We start from the raw sequence: 23,049 nt of genomic DNA on the forward strand, positions 1-23,049 counted from the left end.
TTTGGTTCAACTTGAAGACATTGCAGCAGAAATACAGGTGCATCTCATTAAATTAGAATGTCGTGAAAAAGTTCATTTATTTCAGTAATTCAACTCAAATTGTGAAACTTGTGTAATAAATAAATTAAATGCACACAGACTGAAGTAGTTTAAGTCTTTGGTTCTTTTAATTGTGATGATTTTGGCTCACATTTAACAAAAACCCACAATTCATCTCAACAAATTAGATTGAATTATTAAATTATAATTATTAAATCCGAGAAAAAAAAAAAAAAAAAAAAAAAAAACATTTTTAGTTAATTGTTGGCCTTCTGGAAAGTATGTTAATTTACTGTATATGTACTCAATACTTGGTAGGGGCTCCTTTTGCTTTAATTACTGCCTCAATTCGGCGTGGCATGGAGGTGATCAGTCTGTGGCACTGCTGAGGTGGTATGGAAGCCCAGGTTTCTTTGACAGTGGCCTACAGCTCATCTGCATTGTTTGGTCTCTTGTTTCTCAATTTCCTCTTGACAATACCCCACAGATTCTCTATGGGGTTCAGGTATGGTGACTTTGCTGGCCAGTCAAGCACACCAACACCATGGTCATTTAACCAACTTTTGGTGCTTTTGGCAGTGTGGGCAGGTGCCAAGTCCTGCTAGAAAATAAAATCAGCATCTTTAAAAAGCTGGTCAGCAGAAGGAAGCATGAAGTGCTCTAAATGTTCTTGGTAAACGGGTGCAGTGACCTTGGTTTTCAAAAAACACAGCGGACCAACACCAGCAGATGACATTGCACCCCAAATCATCACAGACTGTGGAAACTTAATACTGGACTTCAAGCAACTTGGGCTATGAGCTTCTCCACCCTTCCTCCAGACTCTAGGACCTTGGTTTCCAAACGAAACAAAACTTGCTCTCATCTGAAAAGAGGACTTTGGACCACTGGGCAACAGTCCATTTCTTCTCCTTAGCCCAGGTAAGACGCCTCTGACGTCTGACGAGTGGCTTAACAAGAGGAATACAACAACTGTAGCCAAATTCCATGACACGTCAGTATGTGGTGGCTCTTGTTGCCTTGACCCCAGCCTCAGTCCATTCCTTGTGAAGTTCACCCAAATTCTTGAATCAATTTTGCTTGACAAGCCTCTCAAGGCTGCGGTTCTCTCGGTTGGTTGTGCATCTTTTTCTTCCACACTTTTTCCTTCCACTCAACTTTCTGTTAACATGCTTGGATACAGCACTCTGTGAACAGCCAGTTTCTTTGGCAATGAATGTTTGTGGCTTACCCTCCTTGTGAAGGGTGTCAATGATTGTCTTCTGGACAACATTCAGATCAGCAGTCTTCCCCATGATTGTGTAGCCTAGTGAACCAAACTGAGAGACTATTTTGAAGGCTCAGGAAAACTTTGCAGGTGTTTTGAGTTGATTAGCTGATTGGCATGTCACCATATTCTAATTTGTTAAGTAAATTGGTGGGTTTTTGCTAAATGTGAGCCAAAATCATCACAATTAAAACAACCAAAGACTTAAACTACTTAAGTCTGTGTGCACTGAATTTATTTAATACACAAGTTTCACAATTTGAGTTGAATTACTGAAATAAATTAACTTTTCCACAACATTCTAATTTTTTTCAGATGCACCTGTATATTCATAGTTCAACTCACAAAATAGCAGGTGATTAGGACCCCAACATGAGGATCTTTTATCACTCTGAATGTTTTTTTATTCAAAGTGGTTGAGTATATGTGCATTATCCCTTATATTTGTATCACTAATATATACAGATTTAAAAATCCAATTGATTAATTAGAGAAATCCAAGGAGTAAAATAAAAAATAAAAAATCCAGTATACTGCCTGATCGATGATCCATCAACCATATACACAAGCTACTGGATGGCATACCATTCACCGCTTCACACCCGCACTCCCTCTAGGCATTTTCTCTTTGATCTTCTGATTAGGGAGACAACATTGGAGAAGTAAAGACTGTCACAGTGTTATCACAGGTTCTGCGGACGCTGTAGGGAAATCAGCAGGAAAAGGAAGCCGAGGTGCGATTGGGAGGGGTGAATTTCTTTGGTGACTTTCAGCCAATGTCATCCTACAGGCCTTTGATTCCTTCCTGTTAGTATTCTGTGCATACCCACTACTCAGAGTCAGAAACTCTTCCTTATCCAATTCATTCGCTCCATTCTCTCTCTCCCTCTCTCTCTCTATCGCTCTGATTTCCTTTGACACATCTTCTCCCTTCCATCTCTCTAGGGTTTTCCAGCTCTGAGGATGACTATTGTAATGGGCATAGTGATTTGAAGTCTGAAGGATATTAATGTCCGTCCGGTCTGGAATATAAATAAATATATTCTGTCCTCAATTTCACAAAGAAAAAAAAAACTGGCCTACATAAACAGATCCGTGTTCTATATGCTCTTTGTGTGCCTTTATGTTTTGTATAAAAGAAAAAGTTTAGTATTTGAATTTATATTTGTATTAAAATATCAGTGATGCATAAATCTTCCCAGAGAATGCACTGGAACTAAATTCATATGCACAAAAAGCTTTTAACATGTACTAAATATCTGGATAAAAAACAAAGAGGAGTAATGTCCAAATAATTATTCTTGTGGTTACTAAGTCACTAGAACAAAGTCATCAATCTTATGAGAAAAAAAAAAAAACGCTTCAACTCCACCGGGGAAAGTGTGTATGTGCGCTGTTGCTAGATGCCTCGCCATTTCTTAAGTGTGGTAAGAAGAAATGTGAAATTTACACTATAAGAGCTAACAAACAGACAGAAGCATTGTTCAAATAAGCCTTTATCATTTCACTGTTCAAATTCAGTTTTAATCCTGCAGGACAAATCTGACGCCATCATCTTTCAGCTTTCAGCTCTCGTCATCTTTCCCATCTACTGTCCTCTTATATTGTCACGAATATAACAAGGACACTCATCTTAAATGTGTTTAAGTCAAAATTGCTTCAAATCAAAAAGATTGCTACTTTATTTGAGTCTCACACAATTTCATAATCAAGTGCGATGTGATACAAAAAAACAAAAACAATGAAAGCTGCCTTAAAGGGATAGTTCACGCAAAAATGAAAATTCTGTCATTAATGACTCACCCTTATGTCATTCCAAACCCGTAAGACCTTTGTTCATCTTCGGATCACAAATTATGATATTTTTTTATTAAATCCGAGAGCTTTCTGACCCTGCATAGACAGCAATGCAACTCACACTGTCAATGCCCAGAAATGCCCGTGAGGACATTGTTAAAATAGTCCTTGCGACATCAGTGGTTTAAACTTAATTTTAAGCTTGTAAACAAGGCACAGTGCATCCAGGTTTTACTTTAGAATGCCAGATCCTGCATCAGGATCGGACCTGTGCTGGCAAAATGAGTTTCTTTTTGTTTTCATTTTCCATTAAAATTCCTTCAAAATGATATATGACTTTTTGGAATCGGACAAAAAAAAAAGATTGAGTTAAAGTTTTCTGAAGTTTCCAAAGCAAAATCGCCAAGCAACATTGCATATTTTCCTCTAATTCTTTTCATATTAATAATTACTATATGTGACCCTGGACCACAAAACCAGTCTTAAGTAGCATGGGTATATTTGAAAAGTTCAGATGCAAAAGTCTCTAAATCCATCTGTCGAATTTCTTTAAAATTAGCATTTCTTTCTGGCTACTTTATATAGGTTTCTATGCAAGTACTGGTACTTCTGATTGGGCTGAAGCTGGAATTTAGTAAAAGTATTTGATGGACGTATACTATCTGTCTGCCTATACTGTCAGGAGCATTCACTCAGTATCATTATCTCATTTTTGACCGAGATGGCTTTTAGGTGGTTTTGCATCTGAACTCTTCATTTGTAGCAATAGCCAAAAATACATTGTATGTGTCAAAATGATTGATTTTTCTTTTATGCCAAAAATCATTAGGATATTAAGTAAAGATCATATTCCATTGTATATACATATATACATCAGATATTTTGTAAATTTCCTACCGTAAATATATCAAAACTTAATTTTTGATTTATAATATGCATTGCTAAGAACTTCATTTAGACAACTTTAAAGGCGATTTTCTCAATATTTAGATTTTTTGCACCCTCAGATTCCAGATTTTCAAATAATTGTATCTTGGCCAAATATTGTTCTAAATTTACACTTATGACTGGTTTTTGTGGTCCAATATTCACAAAGCTGGAATGCTGCGGTATGCAACAATAGACCTACAATTTGTGGTGAGAAGCAGCAGTCATCAAGTGAGCAGAGAAAAAGGTACTTCTCTCAGAAAACATACAAATAAAGATCATTTTAGATGTTTAATTTCTATATGGAGCATTAGAAGAGGATTCAATGAACTAATTTTTGTGAAAACCTCAAATTTGACCAAAACCTATAGCTGAAAATTAGACTGCGCGCATTCCGACTTATTTTGCCAGCATGGGTCACAACTGATTAATCTGAAATTATTCTAAATAATTAGCCAGTCAAGATTTGCTACAGTTGTATTTTGTCCTTGCACAAGTTCCTTAACCTGGGGTTCCCAAGCGAGACTGTCCCTGCAATTAGTCTATGACAGTGTGCCTGTTAAATGGAAGTGAAAAAAAAAATGAGTACACACAGTTGATTTCAATGCAATTTAAAGCAGCATTAGGGACTCCATTCATGCTTTACAGCTGTTAAAATTAAGTGCACTAATTCATTTATTATTCAACGTACTCTTAACACTTCCACAAAACATTTATCACTGCAAGCAGTGTGATTTTAAATCACCGCTTTGAATCTTTGCATTAAAACTAAAAAGCTGGATACTAATGGTTACCACAACAACCAGTGATTATAGTCAGATTTAATTAGTATAAAAGCTTGTCACTACCAGGTCACCTCAAAGAAAATAAACAGACTCCTACCATGCATAATCATTTCAGTATGAACATTTCAGGAAATGTGTTGACAACATAATGACATCTATCAAAATTATCTAAAAACGGATATTTAAATTCACTTCCTAAATCCTGTATGAAATCGCCCACATGAATAAAACACTACAGCTAAGCTGCTAATAATGGGTTGAAGTCATTCTCAAGACATGTGACAGCAATTTGAACCAGCACTTAATGTCTTTAAAAAAGAGAAATGTAGTATGATCAATGGTTTTGTCTGGATCCAGTCAAACTACATGAAATATGCATATAAAAGGTGCCCAAGGGTGGCTCCACATGCAACAATCAAGGTTGTGTTTCCATAGTAATGCCACTTAGTTGCCATGGCAAATTACTTCTCATTGAGATAAAATGGCTATTTTAAACAAAGAAATATTCAGCACTTTGGATTATGTATTAATATATATATATAAAATCACAGTCTGTCTTGCTTGTCCGTTTTGATACTTGTCTCTAGTACTTAACTTAAAACAACATAATGCAAACATACAGTACACAAAACATGCTAAAGGAACACCCTCTGCGCTTCAGATCCATTAATAAAGAAATTGTACAAATATTCCAAACATTAAGTGCAGAACGTACTGTTTAAGCTGTCAGCAGAAAAATAGTGATCATTTGGACACGACTTTTCTGCCCAACACTTTCCCTGTCACTGTCTTTGTCTCAATAGAGCGATCACCCATCACTACGGTCCCTCCCGCTAGCAGCTGCATGCATCAGAGGACACAGCTGCTGAGGCAGATTGCAAATATCAACGTAGACCAATAACTAAGTTTTACATGAATCATGACTACATAGAAAACAACAGCGATAACAAAAAGCAATAGCCAAAAATAAATTGTTTGGTTCTAAATCATCGATCATTCATTTACGCCAAAAATTATTGGGATATTAAGTAAAGATCATGTTTCATTAAAATATTTTGTAAGCTTCCTACCATAAATATATCATAACTTAATTTTTGATTAGTAATATGCATTACACTAAGTACTTCATTTGGACCATTTTAAAGGTTATTTTCTCAATATTTCGATTTTTTTGCACCCTCAGATTCCACATTTTCAAACAGTTGTATCTCGGTCCTTAAAACTTATTTATTTGGCTTTCAGATGATGCATAAATCTCAATTTCAAAAATTTGACCCTTATAACTGGTTTTGTGGTCCAGGGTCAAAAATGTTCATGTTTTGAATATTGCTGACGCGTTTTGTAATTATGTGTCTGAATCTTTAATAATAAAACCTATTTTGGGTTCATTGTAAGCCAGACATGTAGTAATTTTTAAACAATGCTTAAGTTAAATACTAAGTTAAATTAAAAAAAGTCTTACAAATTACTTTGACTACTATATTTTTCTAAAACAAAAATTATTTTTTGGTTTTTGGTTTTCGTTTTTTAGCCAAGGGCATTCAGAATTTTCAGTGCCTGTTTAAGCCTAGAATTTTCATTCCAGTACATCCCTACTTTTTTTTGTCATTTTTTTAAACTGTTTCTTTAACCTATTACATCTCTTCTATTATCTGATTTTTCTAGTGGCATTGCTATTGTTAAACTACAAAAACAACAACAACAACAACAACAACAACAACTTGGCAGCATGTTTTGATGTACAAAGAGTGTCATCTCTGTCATTGCCATTTCTCTTCTTTTCTTATACCTACTGAACCTGCCCCCTCCACCTTGTGCCTCTAAAGACCATTCAAGGACACAATGTTAATTCTATATGACAAACTCTGCACTGACAATGTTATACTATAAAAAAGACAAAGAAAATTGAGGCATTTCTCAGAATGCCACACTGGTGGAACCCTTTGGAGAATCTTTAAATGACCCTTTGAAGGTGTCTCAAATATTCTATTTTGTATAATGAGGTTACTGAGGGAACCAGTCGTTACACTGCACCAAAAAGTAGTAGTACATAACCATCTAATCTTAATTTTAAAAAAGCCTTCCTCTGCAGGGTTAACAATCATCTAGTACTGTGGGAGAATGAATTAAATCAAAGCTACAAGCAACCTACAGCCTTTCCAGCAGTACACGTCAAACAATATAAAAAAATAGACATAAAAAAATCTTAAATCCAAATCAGACCACAGCTAAACAATAGCAGAGCATATTGGGAGGCACACAATTCTTTCAATTACAAAAGCACCCAGAGTATGACTCAGAGAAAAGCTTAAGTAAGTAAAAAGACACTTACAATGACACATACATTCAGTGGCTGTTTGCAATCATTTTGAATATCTTTCTCTCTCTCTCTCTCTCAGTATAAACACACATACACAAACGAACACATAAAAACAAAACAAATATACAACACAGATATGACAACTCAATAGCAAAGAGTTTCTTTTACATACAAAACAGGGAGCTTGACACAAACTAGTAATTTTCAAAAATAAAACGACACATATTTCTTTATCTAATCTTGTAAATACAGGCCATTCAAAAAGAATCAACATTGGAAATAACTGAAATGCCATTATTTTCATTCCCAATGGTGGCCTGTGACTTTGAATTTGTCATGTGAATCTCAATCAACCAGACAGCAGAAGGGCAGAGAACTAGGACGTGTTGAGTTTAGATAAATATCAAGAGAGCAAACGAGTGAAAGAATATTTTTTAACTGTTTGAAAAGGTGAGATATGTTTTGTTCCTTCCCTCCTACCTCATGCAGCTTCACTCTGACTTTATTGATGGCCTTCAGCCAGCGCAGGCGGGAAGGAGAGAAAGGAGGTGGTCCATCCTCATAGAAACTGAAAAAAGACAATTAAAACAGAGATAAAAACCAAGTGGATAAAATCATTCACTGTAACTACACTTTTGGTCAATTTCCTGGAAGAGTATATTAAGCATTTACATATAATTTGTAGATGCAGTTTTGAAATTCAGATTCTGATATAAAATAATAATATCAGCACCCTTGCAATTCTGTCAGAAAATGCAACCCTTCCCTCAGAAATTTGACCTCCTGGGTCTCCTACCATAGTGTCCCTTTTCATTTAGATGAACACTGTTGTACCTTTTGTCTGCAGATCAGCTTAAATTTGTTTGGAAGTTAATCAGGGTTCTTTATCCACCATTCAAACAATCCTTCATTGTAATTTTTCATTAATTTTGCTTTTCCGTCCATGTCCAGGGAGGTTAGCTACAGTGCCATGGGCTGTAAAACGCTTGATGTTATTGTGCACAGTGGACACAGAAACATTAAGATCTCTGGAGATGGACTTGTAGCCTTGAGATTGTCCATGTTTTCCCACATTTTTTCTCTCAAATCTACAGACAACTCCTTACACTTCTTTCTTTTCTCCATGCTCAGTTTGACACACAACACAAAGGTTGAGTCAACTTTTCTCCATTTTAACTGGTTGCAAGTGTGATTACTATATCGCCCACACCTGTTACTTGTCACAGGTGTGTCTAAATACAAATTACAGGAGCATCACATGCTTGAAAAGCAATTATTTCTTACAATTTTGACAAGGTGCCAATAATTTTAACCAGTCCATTTTTGAGTTCTGTGTGAAATTTCATCAAGTTTGATTTTTATTCTCTGTTTGTTTGTTGTTGCAGTGCAAACAAAAACAATAAGCACATAAACACCAAAACATTTGCAACTGGAACAATATTCTGAGAGAAGTGTTGCATTTTCTGACAGAACTGCAAGGTACATCACTGTAATGAAACAATGTGTAAATATTCTAAAGTTACATTACAATTAAAATCAATTAAAAAGGGTCAAACAATGCACCTTTTAGTACTGTGCAACACTTACCTGTGCTGCCTCTCTGGCTTTTTCCCTTGATTAGCAACAGGCTTGGGCGTATTCTTTTCTTGTACTTCTTTCTCAACATTTGGTAGTATCTCTCTTTCTCCTTTTTCTGTGTCACCTGAGGCTGGAAGAGATTGAGCAACAACAGAAGGCCTAATCTGAGCATCTGAATAGCTTTGTTCTTCTGGCTCAGAGCTGAACTGGGAACTGGCTTGGCTAAGGTTACCAGAAGACCCAAATCGAGAACTGTCCACCGGACTGGTGAAGGAACACAAAAAGACACAATTATTAAATTAATTTTAGAATAACTGCACAATTCTAAATATCTAAAAATATCAAATTTATCAGTAGCAATGAGCTCTAAAATCTAAGTACAGTTTCAAGGATTAATGGATTAGGTGGTTCTTTAAATGATTCTTAATTACAGGGCAAGCAATGTTCTTTTATTGTTATTCAGTTTATGTGTTGTCTTGACAGACTGTAAGAAACCAAAATAAACTGATCAATAATGTGAATGGATAAATTAACATTTAATCAAATAAATAATAATGAATAAAAAAAAAATTATATATCTTGGAAAGATGGAGGGTAATGTTCACAACAAACCATAATAAATGTCCTAACAATAGCCATTTATTATGATTTTACTAGCCTTTCATCAAAGGTTTGCTGTTGAAGGGTCTCTGATGGCTTTTCTGCACTGGCATCTGTATCAGGAGGGTCCTTGTCCTTATCTGTGCGATCTTTGGAAATTTTGGATTTGTCCAAATGTTCTCCTTCCAGACAGGAAGCTCCTGTCGGACTCTCTGGGCTTGTGTCAAAGCTTGGTTGCTTATGCAAAGAGCTGTCACTGGGACCTTCTGTATCACTGTAATCTGCACTTCCTGTGACGTCTGATTCAGGTGACAATTTATCAGCCTCAGGTTCGTCATTTTCTTCCTGCTTCAAGTCTGGGAATTTGGACTGGGTGGCAGGAGGGGTCTGAGGGGGTGAACTTTGCCATGGGAAGCCTATTTTCCTTCCAAACATTGATGACATTGTCTCTTCCTTTGGAGGAGCCGACTTCTCTTCTTGGAAGAGACCTGCAGACAAACCTTTTAAACCAGAAAGCAGACCACTGCTCTCTGCTTGTGGTTGGGAAGGGTTGGTGCTGACCGAAGGGGCAGGAGTGGAAGAGCCAAAAAGAGAACTGAAAGGTTTGGCTGTCTCTGCTGCACCAGACATCAAACCACCAAGAGATGGTGTTGACAAACCAGGTAAAGCAAAGATACCTTTAGAAGGTGGTGAGGTTGGTAGTTTATCTTCAAGTATTGTTTTGGGCGTAGATGGTGGAATTTCTTTGTCTCCTGGTGCTAACTCTGAGGGTAAACCCGATTCAGAAGTCTCTGTGTGAATAGTTTCAGATGTCTCAGTGATTTCCTTGCTTTCATCTTTTGTTTCACCTGGAGATTTGACCTCTTGCTCTTCAGCAAGCTTTAATGACTCTGAATCACCTTCCTTATGTTCTTCTTCATTTACTAATTCAGTACTTGCCACAGTTGACTCAGGTTCAGAGACTGTGCTTGACTTACAAGCAGTGAAGCTTATTTGCTCTTTAGAGTCTTGTGCCCCATCATGACCTTTCTCTGGCAGCTTGGCTTCATCTGATTTTGCTGCTTCTGTACCTTTAAACAATCCGAACAGATCACCTGTGAGGGAGTCTGTTGGCAGACTGGTTGGAAGGTTAAAAAATGAGCTCTTCTGCTGTTGTGGCTGTGCTGGAGCAGAAGGCGGTGATGACTTGAAGAAAGAGGTCTGAGGCACTGAGAAGAAACTAGAAGATGCTGGCTTGCTAGAAGCACTTGGGCCAGAAAACATTGACATAAAACCTGAAAATGCAGCAGGCTCTGGGGGTCTTTGAGGCCCAGGCATTCTCGGTCTCGGTTGATTGGACATCATAGGTCTAGGACCTCTTGGTTCAGGCATTCCAGGTCTGGGCTGACAAAAAGGCCCTGCCATTCTTGGTCTTGGCTGAGCTGGAAAACCCAGTATTCCTGGCTGAGGTACAGTAGTGTCTTGTTTAGGCTGTTGCTGCTGCTGAACAGCAGAATTCAACTGTGGATCTGAAGATGGTTGCGTAGTTGCAACTATTAAGGTTTTGTCACTGTCTTCTGACTTGGTGATTTCATCTGGTTTTTCCTTAAGGTCTGCTTGCTGGCCATCAGAAATTTTCAATACAGTGTCTTTTACAGGTCCAAATGAAATTTTGTCTGGTATTTCTTCATCACCAACTTTCCTTTTTTCTTCAGTGAGAGTTTTCTCATTTTCTGTGGGTTTTTCAGAATCCACAGGTTTGGTAGTTTCCTGAGAGTTTTCCAGTTCCACACATTTTTCTGATTCCATGTTTTTCTGCACCGAGTCTTGCAATTCAGATGATTTTGCAGGCTCTACAGTTTTCTCAGATTCTAATGAGACCTCTAAAAGTTTCTCAAGCCCAGAAGGCTCTGAAACTCTCTCTTGCTCAGATGAATTTTCAAGCACAAATTGGTTTAAATCTTTGTTAAAATCAATCTTCTCTGGACTGGTGGCTATTTCTTTGTTATTTTCCTTGTCCAGTTCCTCATTTTTAAGTTGTTCATTACTGGTTTGTTCCTCATATGTTTTGTCAACCACTGAAGTTTCTTCATTTGTAGACTTCTCCTCAGTCAGAGGTACAATCTTCTCAGTCTCGTTTATTGGTGTCATGCAATTAGCTTTCTCTGAACTAGTGGCTAGAGTGTCTTTGTCATTTTTCGTGTCCAGCTCCTCATTTTTAAGTTGCACATTAATGGTTTGTTCCTTATGTACTTCATCAGCCACTGGAGTTTCTTCATTTTTAGCTTGTTCCTCTGTCCGAGGTGTAACCTCTTCAGTCTCATGTATTAGTGTCACCATTTTAGACTTTGTATTATCATTTACGGCAGAGTGCATTTCATCAGCCCTCCCTGTATCATCTGTAGACATGTCCTTTATTTCATCACTCAGCTTCTTATCCTTCTTACCAGGATGTTCATCGGTGATCTCTGCAGGAACCTCTTCTTTATTCTCAACTGATGTATTTTCATCTTTAATTGCATCAGTTAATGGTGTGGGTGTTATATTGCATGGGAGAGAATCCACCACTGCAGTGGATGCATCTGCAGGTTTTGAATCAGATTTTTTATCATCCACAAAAGACATGAGGCTGAATCCAGTAGATTTTGTTTTATCTGATGAGAACACAGAAGGAACTTTAAAGAGACTTTCTGGCTCAGAGCTTCCAGCTGGACTTGGCCCACCAAACATCGAAAACAATCCTTTTCCTGTTGACTCCTTATTGGTGGACTCGGCTGGTGGATTGGTGGATTCAGTTGGTGGTTGGGATTGAGAACTACCTCCACCAAACATAGAAAATAAACCAGGCCCGTTGTTTTCTTTGACCCCAGAACCAGGCAAAATACCTCCAAGTATTGAGGATCCAGATCCTGGTGCTTTTGCAGCAGTTCCCCCTTTTGGTGCTGTGGGCTGAGAAGACCCACCGAACACAGAAAATAGTCCTTTGCCCAGTGGTTCTTTGGAAGTGGGCCCTCTTGGAGTTGGTGGACTTGGTGCAGGTCCTGATGTAGTCCTTGGTCCATATCCTGGTGGTCCTCTTGGTCCATGTCCTGGTGGCCCTCTTGGTCCATGTCCTGGTGGCCCCCTTGGTCCATGTCCTGGTGGCCCCCTTGGTCCATGTCCTGGTGGCCCTCTTGGTCCATGTCCTGGTGGTCCTCTTGGTCCTGCAGGCTGATCTTTTGGGCCAGGCACAGGTGAACATTGCTGGTCAGGTTGTGGCTGAGCAACAGACCCACCAAATATAGAAAATAAGCCCTTTCCAGGTGGCTCTTTAGGTGCAGATGGTGCAGGGGTTGCCTGAGAACTTCCAAACATTGAGAATAATCCTGTACCTGGTATTTCTTTAGAGGATGAGGACCCAGGGAGTATCCCACCTAGTATAGACTGTCCACCCTGAGGCTGAGTTTGACCCAAAGATGAAGTGCCAAAAAGTGAGAATATGCCTTTGCCAGGATGCTCTTCAGCAGTTGTAGAAGAAGAAACGGGTTCGGTGCTGGTGGGTGTTGCCTCTTCATGCAATTTTGCAGGCCCTGAACTATGTGCTTCCACTTTATTTGTACTTGGCTCAGATTTTGATATGGAGGCTTTTAGAGTTTCTTCCGATGGTATGTTTTCTGTCCCTGACGACACTGGTTCAGAAGTGACATTCAGTTCATCAGACATTGCTTTTGAGGTTTTCAGAGGGTCTTCTGATGGTTCTTTTTCTGTTTCTGAAGACAATGGTCCAGAAATGATACTCAGTTTATCAGATATTACGTTAGAGGTTTTAGGAGTGTCTTCTGATGGTACCTTTTCTTTTTCTGGAGACACTGGTCCAGAAGTAATAGTCAGTTCATCAGACATTACTTTAGAGGTTTCTTCTGATGGTACCTTTTCTGTTCCTGAGGACACTGGTCCAGAAGCAATACTCAGTTTATCAGACATTACTTTAGAGGTTTTTAGAGTGTCTTCTGATGGTATGTTCTCCATTCCTGAGGATAATGGTTCAGAAGTAATACTCAGTTCAACAGACATTATTTTAGAAATTTTTAGAGCATCTTCTGGTGGTAGTTTTTCCATTTCTGAAGACACTGGTCCAGAAGTAACAGTCTGTTCATCAGACATTACTTTAGAGGTTTTTACACTGTCTTCTAATGGTACCTTTTCTGTTCCAGAGGACACTGGTCCAGAAATGATACTCAATTTGTCTGATATTGTTTTAGATGATGCCTCATGATCTTCTATTTTCTCTTTATACATTGTTGATTCTGTGTTTGCACCATCTTGTAGATTAGGCACTTGCTCATCCTTCTTGTAATCATCATCAGGATATGTTTTTTCAGAAGAGCTGGCCTCAGGGCAAATACTCTCATTTTGTTTAACAGTGCTTCGTATTAATGGTGCTGAAAATACATCAGAATTGGTGAGTACATCAATAGAGCCATCATGTTTAATCACTGAAACCTCTGTTAGATCCTCTGGGGATGCCATTATATTAGAGAGATTTATTTTTATGCTCTGACTGTCAGTTTCTTGAGATTCCACAACCTCGATAGCTAAATTGTCTTGAGAACCATCAGTGCTTTCCATAGGAGTCTTTTTAATGATAAAGTCATCTTTCTCTGTTGTATCAGGGTCATCTGTCAATGTATCTTCCTCACTAGGACAGTCTTCAGGACTGCTAGCCTCTGAAATCATGATTTGAGGTATTAGCATCTTTCTTGGGCCCAAACCAGAAATAACAAATGATCGTCCCTCTAGCTCAGTGGGTGAAACTTGAATGAAAGATGGTGCCTCTTCAATAGACATCATCTCAGACAAAGCCAGCCGCTGGGGAGTAACATCTAATTGACTAACACTGTCCACCATAGTATCTTGTGTTGAAACAGACTGAGACAATGCTGCTGTTTGAGGTACAGAGAACTGTGAAGTTGCTTGAACTGTCGTATGCTGGGCATCACATCCACTGACAGTAGCAGAATGATGTTGAGTTGACATTTCAAATGGTTGTGTTTGATGTGTTAAGGGAGTAACTGTAGATACATCGGAAGATGTAGAAAGGCTGGTGGCAACCAGAAATGATTTATCATTTGTGACTGAAACTTCAGGAAAGGGGATCCTTCCAGAAGTATTTTCTTGAGACTGTGCCTCTGCTGGCTGACAACTTGTGGCAAAATATGTTGGAGCCGAGCTTTGAGCAGATGCCTCAGTCTGAGAAACTGATGCTTTGTTATGTTGTACAAGTGAAGTTCTTGTTAAAGACTGTTCACTGATCAAACCTTGAGCTGGAACTGGTGAAACTTCATTAAGTTCAACAGGTGGTCTTATTACAGATGGCGGTGTAGTAAATGCTGGACTTGGAAGAGGCACTATGGGTGGATCAACTAAGGATGGTGACGCATGTGCTTGAACACTGGTTGGTATGGTTCCACTGATCACTGACATGTCGTCTGTTTTCATCACTGTCAGGTTTGGGGACACTGTCATTTCCTGGTTAACTTCAATACAATCATTAGGTGATGGTTTAATAATTGGCCGTGTCATTTTATCACTTCTTTGTGAGACAATAGCTGTTGCTGGCTGTGAGCATGATCCATCGAACAATGATATCAAACCTTTGACTGATATCTTTGTGGCTGGGCTTAAATTTGAGACTTGATCTGAAGATAGTTGATGATAATCCATAACACTTGGTTTGACAGCAGGACTTGTTGAAATCGGTCTTGAACATGCAATGGAAACTTGAGAGATTGCAGTACTTGTGGGTACAACAACTACTGAGTCTAGTACAATGGCAGAAGTCGACACTGGCAGGTTTGCAGCAGTAGATACAATATTAGATGCCAAACCTTGGTCAGGTATGGATACATCTTGAACTGATATAATTGGAACAACTGAAGTCTGAACAAGTGTATTGTCTAATGATAAAGGCTTTCCACTGAAAGTAGCTGTCCCACTCTGAGGGTTGCAATCTTCTCCAAAGCTTTCCACTGTTGACTGTTTAATAATACCTTTGGGTCTTGAGACTGTAGTTGAAGCAGAGGCAACTGAGGTAATAAATGGTCCAGTATGCCTAAGTTGACTCTCTTCATTCTCAGTTAATGTCAACGGAATTGACTGGTGTCTTACCAGCTGTCTACTGATAACAGACCTTTGAGCTACTTGCTGATTAGTTGTATGCTCTGAGCAATTTATGCGGGGCATAGATTTTGAGGGCAGCTTAGATGAATCGGTGATTTGTGTAGAGAGATGAGAGCTGTGTGGATCAACACTTTGCTTGTTGCTTGCAAATGGAAGCTCCTTATTCAGAAGCTGTGTGTTGATTGGTTCAGCAGGTTCACTTTGTTCTTTCTTGAGTTGTACAGAAGGGTTAGAGATATGCAAATCAGTTCTCTGCACATGACTTTTCATCTGACTTGATATACATGTCATTTGTGTAGACACATTGGACTTAAAAGAAACATTTGATGCATGAGGTTTAGTTACATTCTTTGTTTGGGGGGCCAATATTTGCACATTTCCTGACAGTTGATGAGAATCTCTCTTATTTGTTGTAGTGGCATATGTAAGCACTGTACATGCTGATGTATTCTGAGTGGACATGCTGGTAGTCCTTGGAGATGAAAGATCTTTGACATCATCAACACTTTTGTTTCTATTTACGTCAATCATTATGTCAGCAGTCAGGTCAATAGCCCCAACATAGGATTTCTTAAAAGTGCTAGTACCATTTTTTGGATATCTGCTTGCAATCTTTGATTTTTCTTCTTCACTCCTAGTAAAATCCACTGGATGTCCATTTTGCATAACAAAGGAGCAGTTGCGTTTTGCAGGTGAAACACTGACAGAGAAGTCCATCGGTTTGCTGAAGGGCTGAGATTCTACGGTTTGTGTCTTCGAGATTGAGAGGATTCCATTTCTGTGATAGGTAGGTATCTGTTGGCGCAACAAAGGTTCTGTAGTATGACGTCCACTCAATAACTGCATTTGGTCTGGATTACCTTTTTGCTCTAGTAATGATACAAAAGGTGATCTTTTTTGAGGGACCTGCTCAGAATGTGAAAAAGAATCAACTATCAGTGGCATTCCTATTGAGTCTTTTTTTGGATATTTGTTGATGGCTGCTTTATCTTTGACTAGAGGCATTACTCCATTTGGAAGCATTTCACCTGCTGACCCCTCAGACATCTTAGAAGTTGATCGGACCACAGACATATCAATAGTGGATTTAATTGCGTTAGCTGGTGCCGAAGGTCCTTTTGTTCCTTGAGTTACAGTTGATATCAAAGAGAAAGATGACATTTTATCAGGCAATCTGCTTTGCCTGCGAACTGGTTTAGGAAGCAAAGGAGTCTCGACCAGAAGAGGTACACCAGCTAGCCCTTTTAATACTTCAGCATCAGTGGTTGGTTTTGTCTTTACAAGTGACAGCACACCAGCTTCATTCATAACTTCTCCACAAACCTCTGTTAGATCTGACAAGGGTTTTGGAGACATATCAACAATGTCCTTGATTGTATTAGCTGGTGCTGTGGGTATTCTGCTGGGTTGTCCTAAAAGAGATGACTGCCATGTCATTTGCAGTGTAGGAGCTTTGCTTCTGACTTCAAAGGACTGCCTTGAAGTACCACTATTCTTTTCTTTTATTGTTTCCTGCACTTGTGATGGAGATGAGGACTCTGATAAAAGATGTTCTTGGGAATTAGAGGGTGTTACAATTAAAGGCAAACCAACAGATGTCCCTGTGGCAATCCAAGTAGCAGATGTTTTTCTTTTCATCAATGGCACTGGAGACAATTCTTCCTTTTCCCCTTTTATTTTTTCAACTAGCTTTGGAGACATATCTATAATTGCTTTAACCACACTGGCTGGAGCAGAGGCCGGTGTTTGTTGGGTTAAGACTGGACTTATCTGGGATGCTTTCAAATCCATATGTTCAAATCCATCACTTCGACTTACATTTGATTGTGAATCACAACTCATGAGAAGAGTTTTCCGCTGTTGTTTCGGAGGCTCCACAATCAAAGACATACCAACAACCTCCTCATTGCCATCTGCGATGGATGTTGATCTTGCTCTCACAAGTGGCAGAGCTTCCTTTTGAACCACATCAGTTACCACAGCTGAACAAGTAGTTGATTTTGCAGACATATCTAATGTAGCTTTGAATGCATTTGCTGGAGCAGTTGCTGTTTGATGATGATGAGTAAGCTGCACTGGCAAACTCGCAGTTCTGTTATAAGGACGGTTTTGGCTGTGTAAAACAGGGCTTTCTTGAAAAACCTTGGAGTCGTTACATAAGAGATGTGGCAATGATTGACGCCTTTGTGGGACAAGACTTTTCTCTAGCACTGATGGCTCAACAAGCAAAGGCAATCCAACAAGCTCTTCATTGCAATCTGAGACTGATGTTGATCTTGTTCTCACAAGTGGTATGGCTTCCTTTTGAATTGCCTCAGTGACCACAGTTGAACGAGTAGTTGATTTAGCAGACATATCTAATGTAGCTTTTATTGCATTTGCTGGAGCAGTTGCTGATTGGTGATAACGAGAGGGCAGCACTGGCAAACTTGCAGTTCTGTTGCAAATGGTTCCAGGACCTTCTTGGATAAACCTGGATTCACTACATAAGAGCCGGGGCAATGATTGATGTCTTTGTAGGTTAAGATTTACCTGTGCTGATGGCTCTACAAGCAAAGGCAAACCAACAGAATCTGTATTAATTTCTGTGACTGAGGCCCGTCTGCTTCTTACAAGGGGTACTGCTTCAGTTGCTGAAGTCACAGTGATTGTTGTGTCCAAATGCTTATTGACTGTCTTTACAGTCATATCTAGTGTTGCTTTGGCGGAATTTGCTGGAGCAGTGCTCTCATTATACGACTTTCCAGTCATCTGACTCATTCTCATGGATTCACTAGCAAGCGAAGTCTGCCTTACGAGGCCAATTTGTTTATTTTGAGCAGGCATCTGCAGTGATGTTCTTAATACTGGTGATGTCTTTATTTCAGGACTTGTACGAGGTGATGGTGCCTGAGGTATGGAAGTTGGTACTTGGCTGGGTTTGGAACTTCGCTTAAATGGGCCTCCCTCAAGCTGATCAAGTTTATCTGGTTTTGAGGTTGACTTAAATGGTACCTTTAAGGGTGAATCCACCAAGACTCTGTCAGAGTTTACTTGAATACTATTTGCCTGGGCCATCTGATCTGAGCCTTTTCTTGCAGGCTGGGGTTTTTGTCTTGGTGATATGGGTGCTTCATTGCCACAGCTGTCTTTTTGTATGGGAATTCCACTGTCTGGAGGAAAGTATTGTGGCCTGCTTCTTGGAGAGGCCGGAGCAGATACAGTTCCTGGAGGCACATCAGACATTGTAATGGATATATTTCTGACCTCTAGAGATGGAAATGTGACACTGATTTTTTTCACTTCTGTGTCTAACTCTACAGTCAGATCAACAGCAGCTGTCTCGTCCATGTGAAAAGTCTCTTCATTCTGCTTTTTAACTTTTAGTTTCCTTGTGGTAAAGTCAACAACATCCAGAATAGACCTTTCAGCATCAGTATCTGTTGAAGTTTTCTCATCATTACCTTTGTCTTTTTTGCTCAAGGTTCTAGAAAAATCCATAGGTTTACTACAAAAGAGAGAGTCAACTGGCATTTGAGGCTTGTTAAAAAGTAAATTCTGTGGTGGTGGCAATGATCGTTTTTGATTTGACATCACTGTGGGAGGTTTTGGCTTTATGGGAACTACTTCAGTCTTAGAGCCATCAAAATTAGACACCTTCTCTGATGAAGGAGACTGTGTTGACTGCGATGGTTGCCTTGCCAGTTTGTGTTTCTGAGATGCAGCAGAAGGCTTAGAAGCTATACTTCTTGTGACTTGTTCTGAGGTTGGTGGAGTAGGTAATACTCGAAGTGTAGTGGCTGCACTCTGCTGTGTAAACCCAACCTGTTTTGTTGGATTTATTGGTGTGGCAGGAAGTGTCCTAGTTGATGTAGGTGGCGTTCCATTGCCATTCAGTAGATCAGTAGGTTTTCTAGAAGTGTACTGAGGTTGTGGTGTAATTGTAGATCCTGCTGATGCTGTGCTTTTAGCTGTTTGTGGTGCAGTAGCAGGACTGAAAGTTTGCTTACTTTGAGTTTTCTGGTCAAAAGGCTTATCATCTACATGTCCAATCATGACTTCAGGAATTAAAGGTTTCATAGTTGAGGGATGCTGTCTGTAGCCCACTGATGAATTGAAAGTAACAGGAGAAGAGAACTGGTGCACAGATACTTCAGGGAAAAGGTCTTTAACACCCTGATTTATCCAGTATGGTCCTCCATGACGTGGGTTGTTTTCTTTCCTAGAGAGGTCAGCTGCTTGTAGTTGCTCCTCTGCAGAAATCATACTTGGCTCTTGTGAACCCATTTTTACTTTTTTGAGTTTGTACACGCTGAAGTCAACAGGTTGCTCTGTCTGTGCATTTATAGAGTCTTGAAACATTTGGGAGAACTGCTGAAGGTTCATGTTCATAATCCTGTCTCCTTTCTGAAGAGCTGAAGACAAATCAACGGGAGCATTTAGGAACTGCGAGTCACACTGTTTTTTTCCTGGTACCCACAGAACTTCATCTTCATTGAGCAGAGGTATTTTAAAACCACAGAGAGTCATCTTTGGTTTGTCTTTTTTATGCAAAATATTTGAAATATTTTCAGTGATTTGTTCTAAAACACGGCTCTCCTCCGGGCTCGCACATGCATAGAGGTGCTTCCCAGCCCTATCAGTCAAAAGAGTGTATATATATTCTTCATCCATGTAAACGTAATAGCCACAATCTCCTGCCTCAGCTGGCCACCACATTCCCTGCTCCAACAAGGACAGCCACTGTTGGTACCACTCTGAATCTTCAAAAAACATGTCATCCTCTATGTCTTCACTGGCAGCTACAGTGCTACTGAGGTTGACCGCACCTGGAGTCAAATCCAATGGCCCCTTTTTTTCAGTAAGTCGTCTGAAGAATCTTGAGTCAACTTTCAAATCAAAATGTGGTTTAGGGGTCATCTGTGAGGCATTTTTGCTATTTAGTCTGAAGTCTGACTTGGAGTGGCACAAATCATTTTTTGAACCACCATCTGTTGAGAGGTTTGTGGCAGTGGCAGTCTTTTTGCTTCTTTTATCACCGAAGCCATTTAAATTGTTACAGCCTCCCCAGGGTTTCTTGTTTGGGCTACTCATGTCAAATACAATAACATCCTCTCCATTTGCTAGTGGAAGATTACTTTGAAATGGCAGGTTGACAACATCTTGCCAAGGATGTGAGGGTATATGGAACTGACTAGGATCCATGTTTTTCAAGTTCCACCATTCAGGTGTCTCCACAACCGGTTCCGAGGAAAATGGCATTTCCACTTGATTTGCAGAATAACAGTCTGGAACTTGTGTTGCTAGGGTCTCCAACAGAGCATATTCATTCAGTTGCTGCCAAAGAAGAGCTTCTATGAGACACTGATGTTCATACAGTTCTGGGGGAATCACACCATGAACAGCAAATGTATACAATAGATCTTGATAGCCGTAATTAATAGACGTGCCATATAAGAGTCTATGGACCTCGTTCATGTACTCTTGGGTGGACTTCACTGCTGGATGCAGGTTAGCAGGTTGTTGAGAAGCTTCACTCCCAGTGCTGCTGGTAACTGAAGTAGTAGACTCATCTTTACTCTGCTTAGACATTAGTCTATCAAGGAAGCCCTTCTCTGGGTCCTTACTTTTTCCTGAAGTGTCATTTTCATTAGATCCAGATTTAAAAATTCCAGAAAGCATACCTGCACCACTATTAGAACTACTTGGTGGTTCTTTGATTTGAGAAGTAAGTTTGGATGAAGTGTCTTCCTCTGAGGCATTGCTAAATAACCCAGACAAGAAACCTTTTTGTGCTAAAACTTTCTGATCTTTTTCTGCACCTCCATCTTCAGAAGACATAAGTTCAACTGGTTTGGCTCTCTGAATCTGTGGACGACTTTGACTAGGTTTAATTCCAGAACGGTCTTGTTGCTGCTGTTTTGGTTTCTGACCAGGAGAAGATTCACTTGTTGTTACTGGTTCTTCAACTGATGTAGTAAGTTTGCTCAAAAATCCAGATATGATGCCACTAGACTCATTGTTGGCACTTTGAACAGATGCATTTGCTGGCTGATTGCTTGACTGGGCAGGTTGTTGCACAGATTCATCGGAGGTGGCCATTTTGAAAATGCTAGAAAACAGACCACCAGACTGACTTTGCTGTTGTGTTGCTCCCTGTGACACAGTCTGACCTTGACATTGTGGACCTTGTGTCTGACTTCTGGAGGCAGGTTGTGTCTGCTGTCCTACAGAAGGTGATTTTGGAGCTGCAGCTTCTGAACCCATCTTCAAAAGACCAGAAAGAAGTCCACCCGATTGGCTTGAAGGGGGTGGCTGTTGGGTAGATGTTTGACTCTGTCCTGATGCATCTGGCCTACTTGTTTGTTGGTTAGGCTGAACCCCAGAAAGAGACTTCGATGGCTGAGCTGGAGTATCTGCTGATGCAAGTTTGTTGAAAAGACCTGAAAGCAAACCCCCTTGTGGTGGCTCAGGGGTTGATGGCATATGGGATGGAATCTGATTCTGTCTTTGTAAAGGCTGCCTGTTTCCCTGCTGCTGTTGATTGGGTCCAGGAGATCCTTGTTGTGATTGTGCTGGTGTCTGGTTGGTTGAAAAAAGCCCAGAAAAGAACCCACCCGGTTGGCTAGAAGATTGCTGGGCACTTTCATTTGAACCAGATTTACTAGTTTGCTGTGTGGTTTGTGACTGGGGTTGTGCAGTGGCGGTGTCTGCAATCTTAGTTAGCAACCCAGAGAATATTCCACTTGGTCCAGTTTGAGGTACCTGTTGGGGTGGAACTTGGTTTTGTTTTTGCAAGTTTTGTCTGCTACTTTGTTGTGCATTAGGTTGACCAGAACAAGGAGCCTCCTGCTGTGGATGATCCTGGACAGCCGGATTTTTGGCATTATTGGCATTATTATCTCCACTCATACCAAACAGGCCAGAAAGGAAGCCACCTGTCTGAGAAGGTAGCGGTTGCTCAGGGGGTTTAAGGCTTTGTTGTGAGGTCAGGCTACTATTTCCAGCATGTGGCTGTTGAGGGGCACTCTCTGGGGCTGTTAGCTTGTTCAAAAATCCTGAAAACATTCCACTTGCTGTAACAGATGGTGGTTGTGACTGTGTATTTGGTTTGCTGGATTGTTGTTGATTAGGCTGACTGCCAGAACCACTTGGCTGCTGTGACCCTGCAAGAGCATTCTCTGTTAGTTTTAGGAGTCCCCCAAAAAGTCCTCCTGTCTGACCTGGAGGTGGTTCAATTGGTGGCGGTTGAGTCGGTGCTGCTTGACTCTTTGTATCCAATTGTTGTTGACTTGACTGTTGATTGCTGTTCTGTTGTGATGTTTGTTGCTGCTGAGGCTGGGATACCTCTCCAGGTGCTGGAACAGTCTCAGGGGTGGCCAACTTCAAAAGTCCAGATAAGAAGCCTCCAGATTGAGGCTGAGGTGTAGCCCTTGAGAGGGCTCATTGGATGCACCCTCCAATGTTACTTGATTTAGGACATTTTGATTTCCAGGATTTGGTGCTGACTGGGCAGGTGCTGTTTGGGGGCTTAAAACTGTATCACTGGCCAATTTGAATAACCCAGAGAAAATTCCAGTGCTCTGTTGTGGTTGGCTGTGGTTTTGAGCAGTTGCAGG

At 40.0% G+C, this 23,049-nt stretch overlaps 1 protein-coding gene across 1 annotated transcript in view; it reads right to left on the bottom strand.

Annotated features, from left to right (window-relative positions):
• Nucleotides 1-22,525, bottom strand: part of LOC127165389 (uncharacterized) — a 95,285-nt gene extending 72,760 nt beyond the window's left edge. The window contains exons 1-3 of the mRNA XM_051109979.1: nucleotides 9,372-22,525; nucleotides 8,723-8,977; nucleotides 7,616-7,703 (exon numbers count right to left, since the gene is read on the bottom strand). Coding sequence (XP_050965936.1) covers nucleotides 7,616-7,703; nucleotides 8,723-8,977; nucleotides 9,372-22,498 — 13,470 coding nt within the window. The 5' untranslated portion in view covers nucleotides 22,499-22,525. The remainder of the gene's footprint in view (nucleotides 1-7,615; nucleotides 7,704-8,722; nucleotides 8,978-9,371) is intronic.
• Between the last annotated feature and the right edge of the window lie 524 nt (nucleotides 22,526-23,049).

Source organism: Labeo rohita, chromosome 5 (assembly GCF_022985175.1).
Source record: "Labeo rohita strain BAU-BD-2019 chromosome 5, IGBB_LRoh.1.0, whole genome shotgun sequence".
NCBI lineage: Eukaryota > Metazoa > Chordata > Actinopteri > Cypriniformes > Cyprinidae > Labeo > Labeo rohita.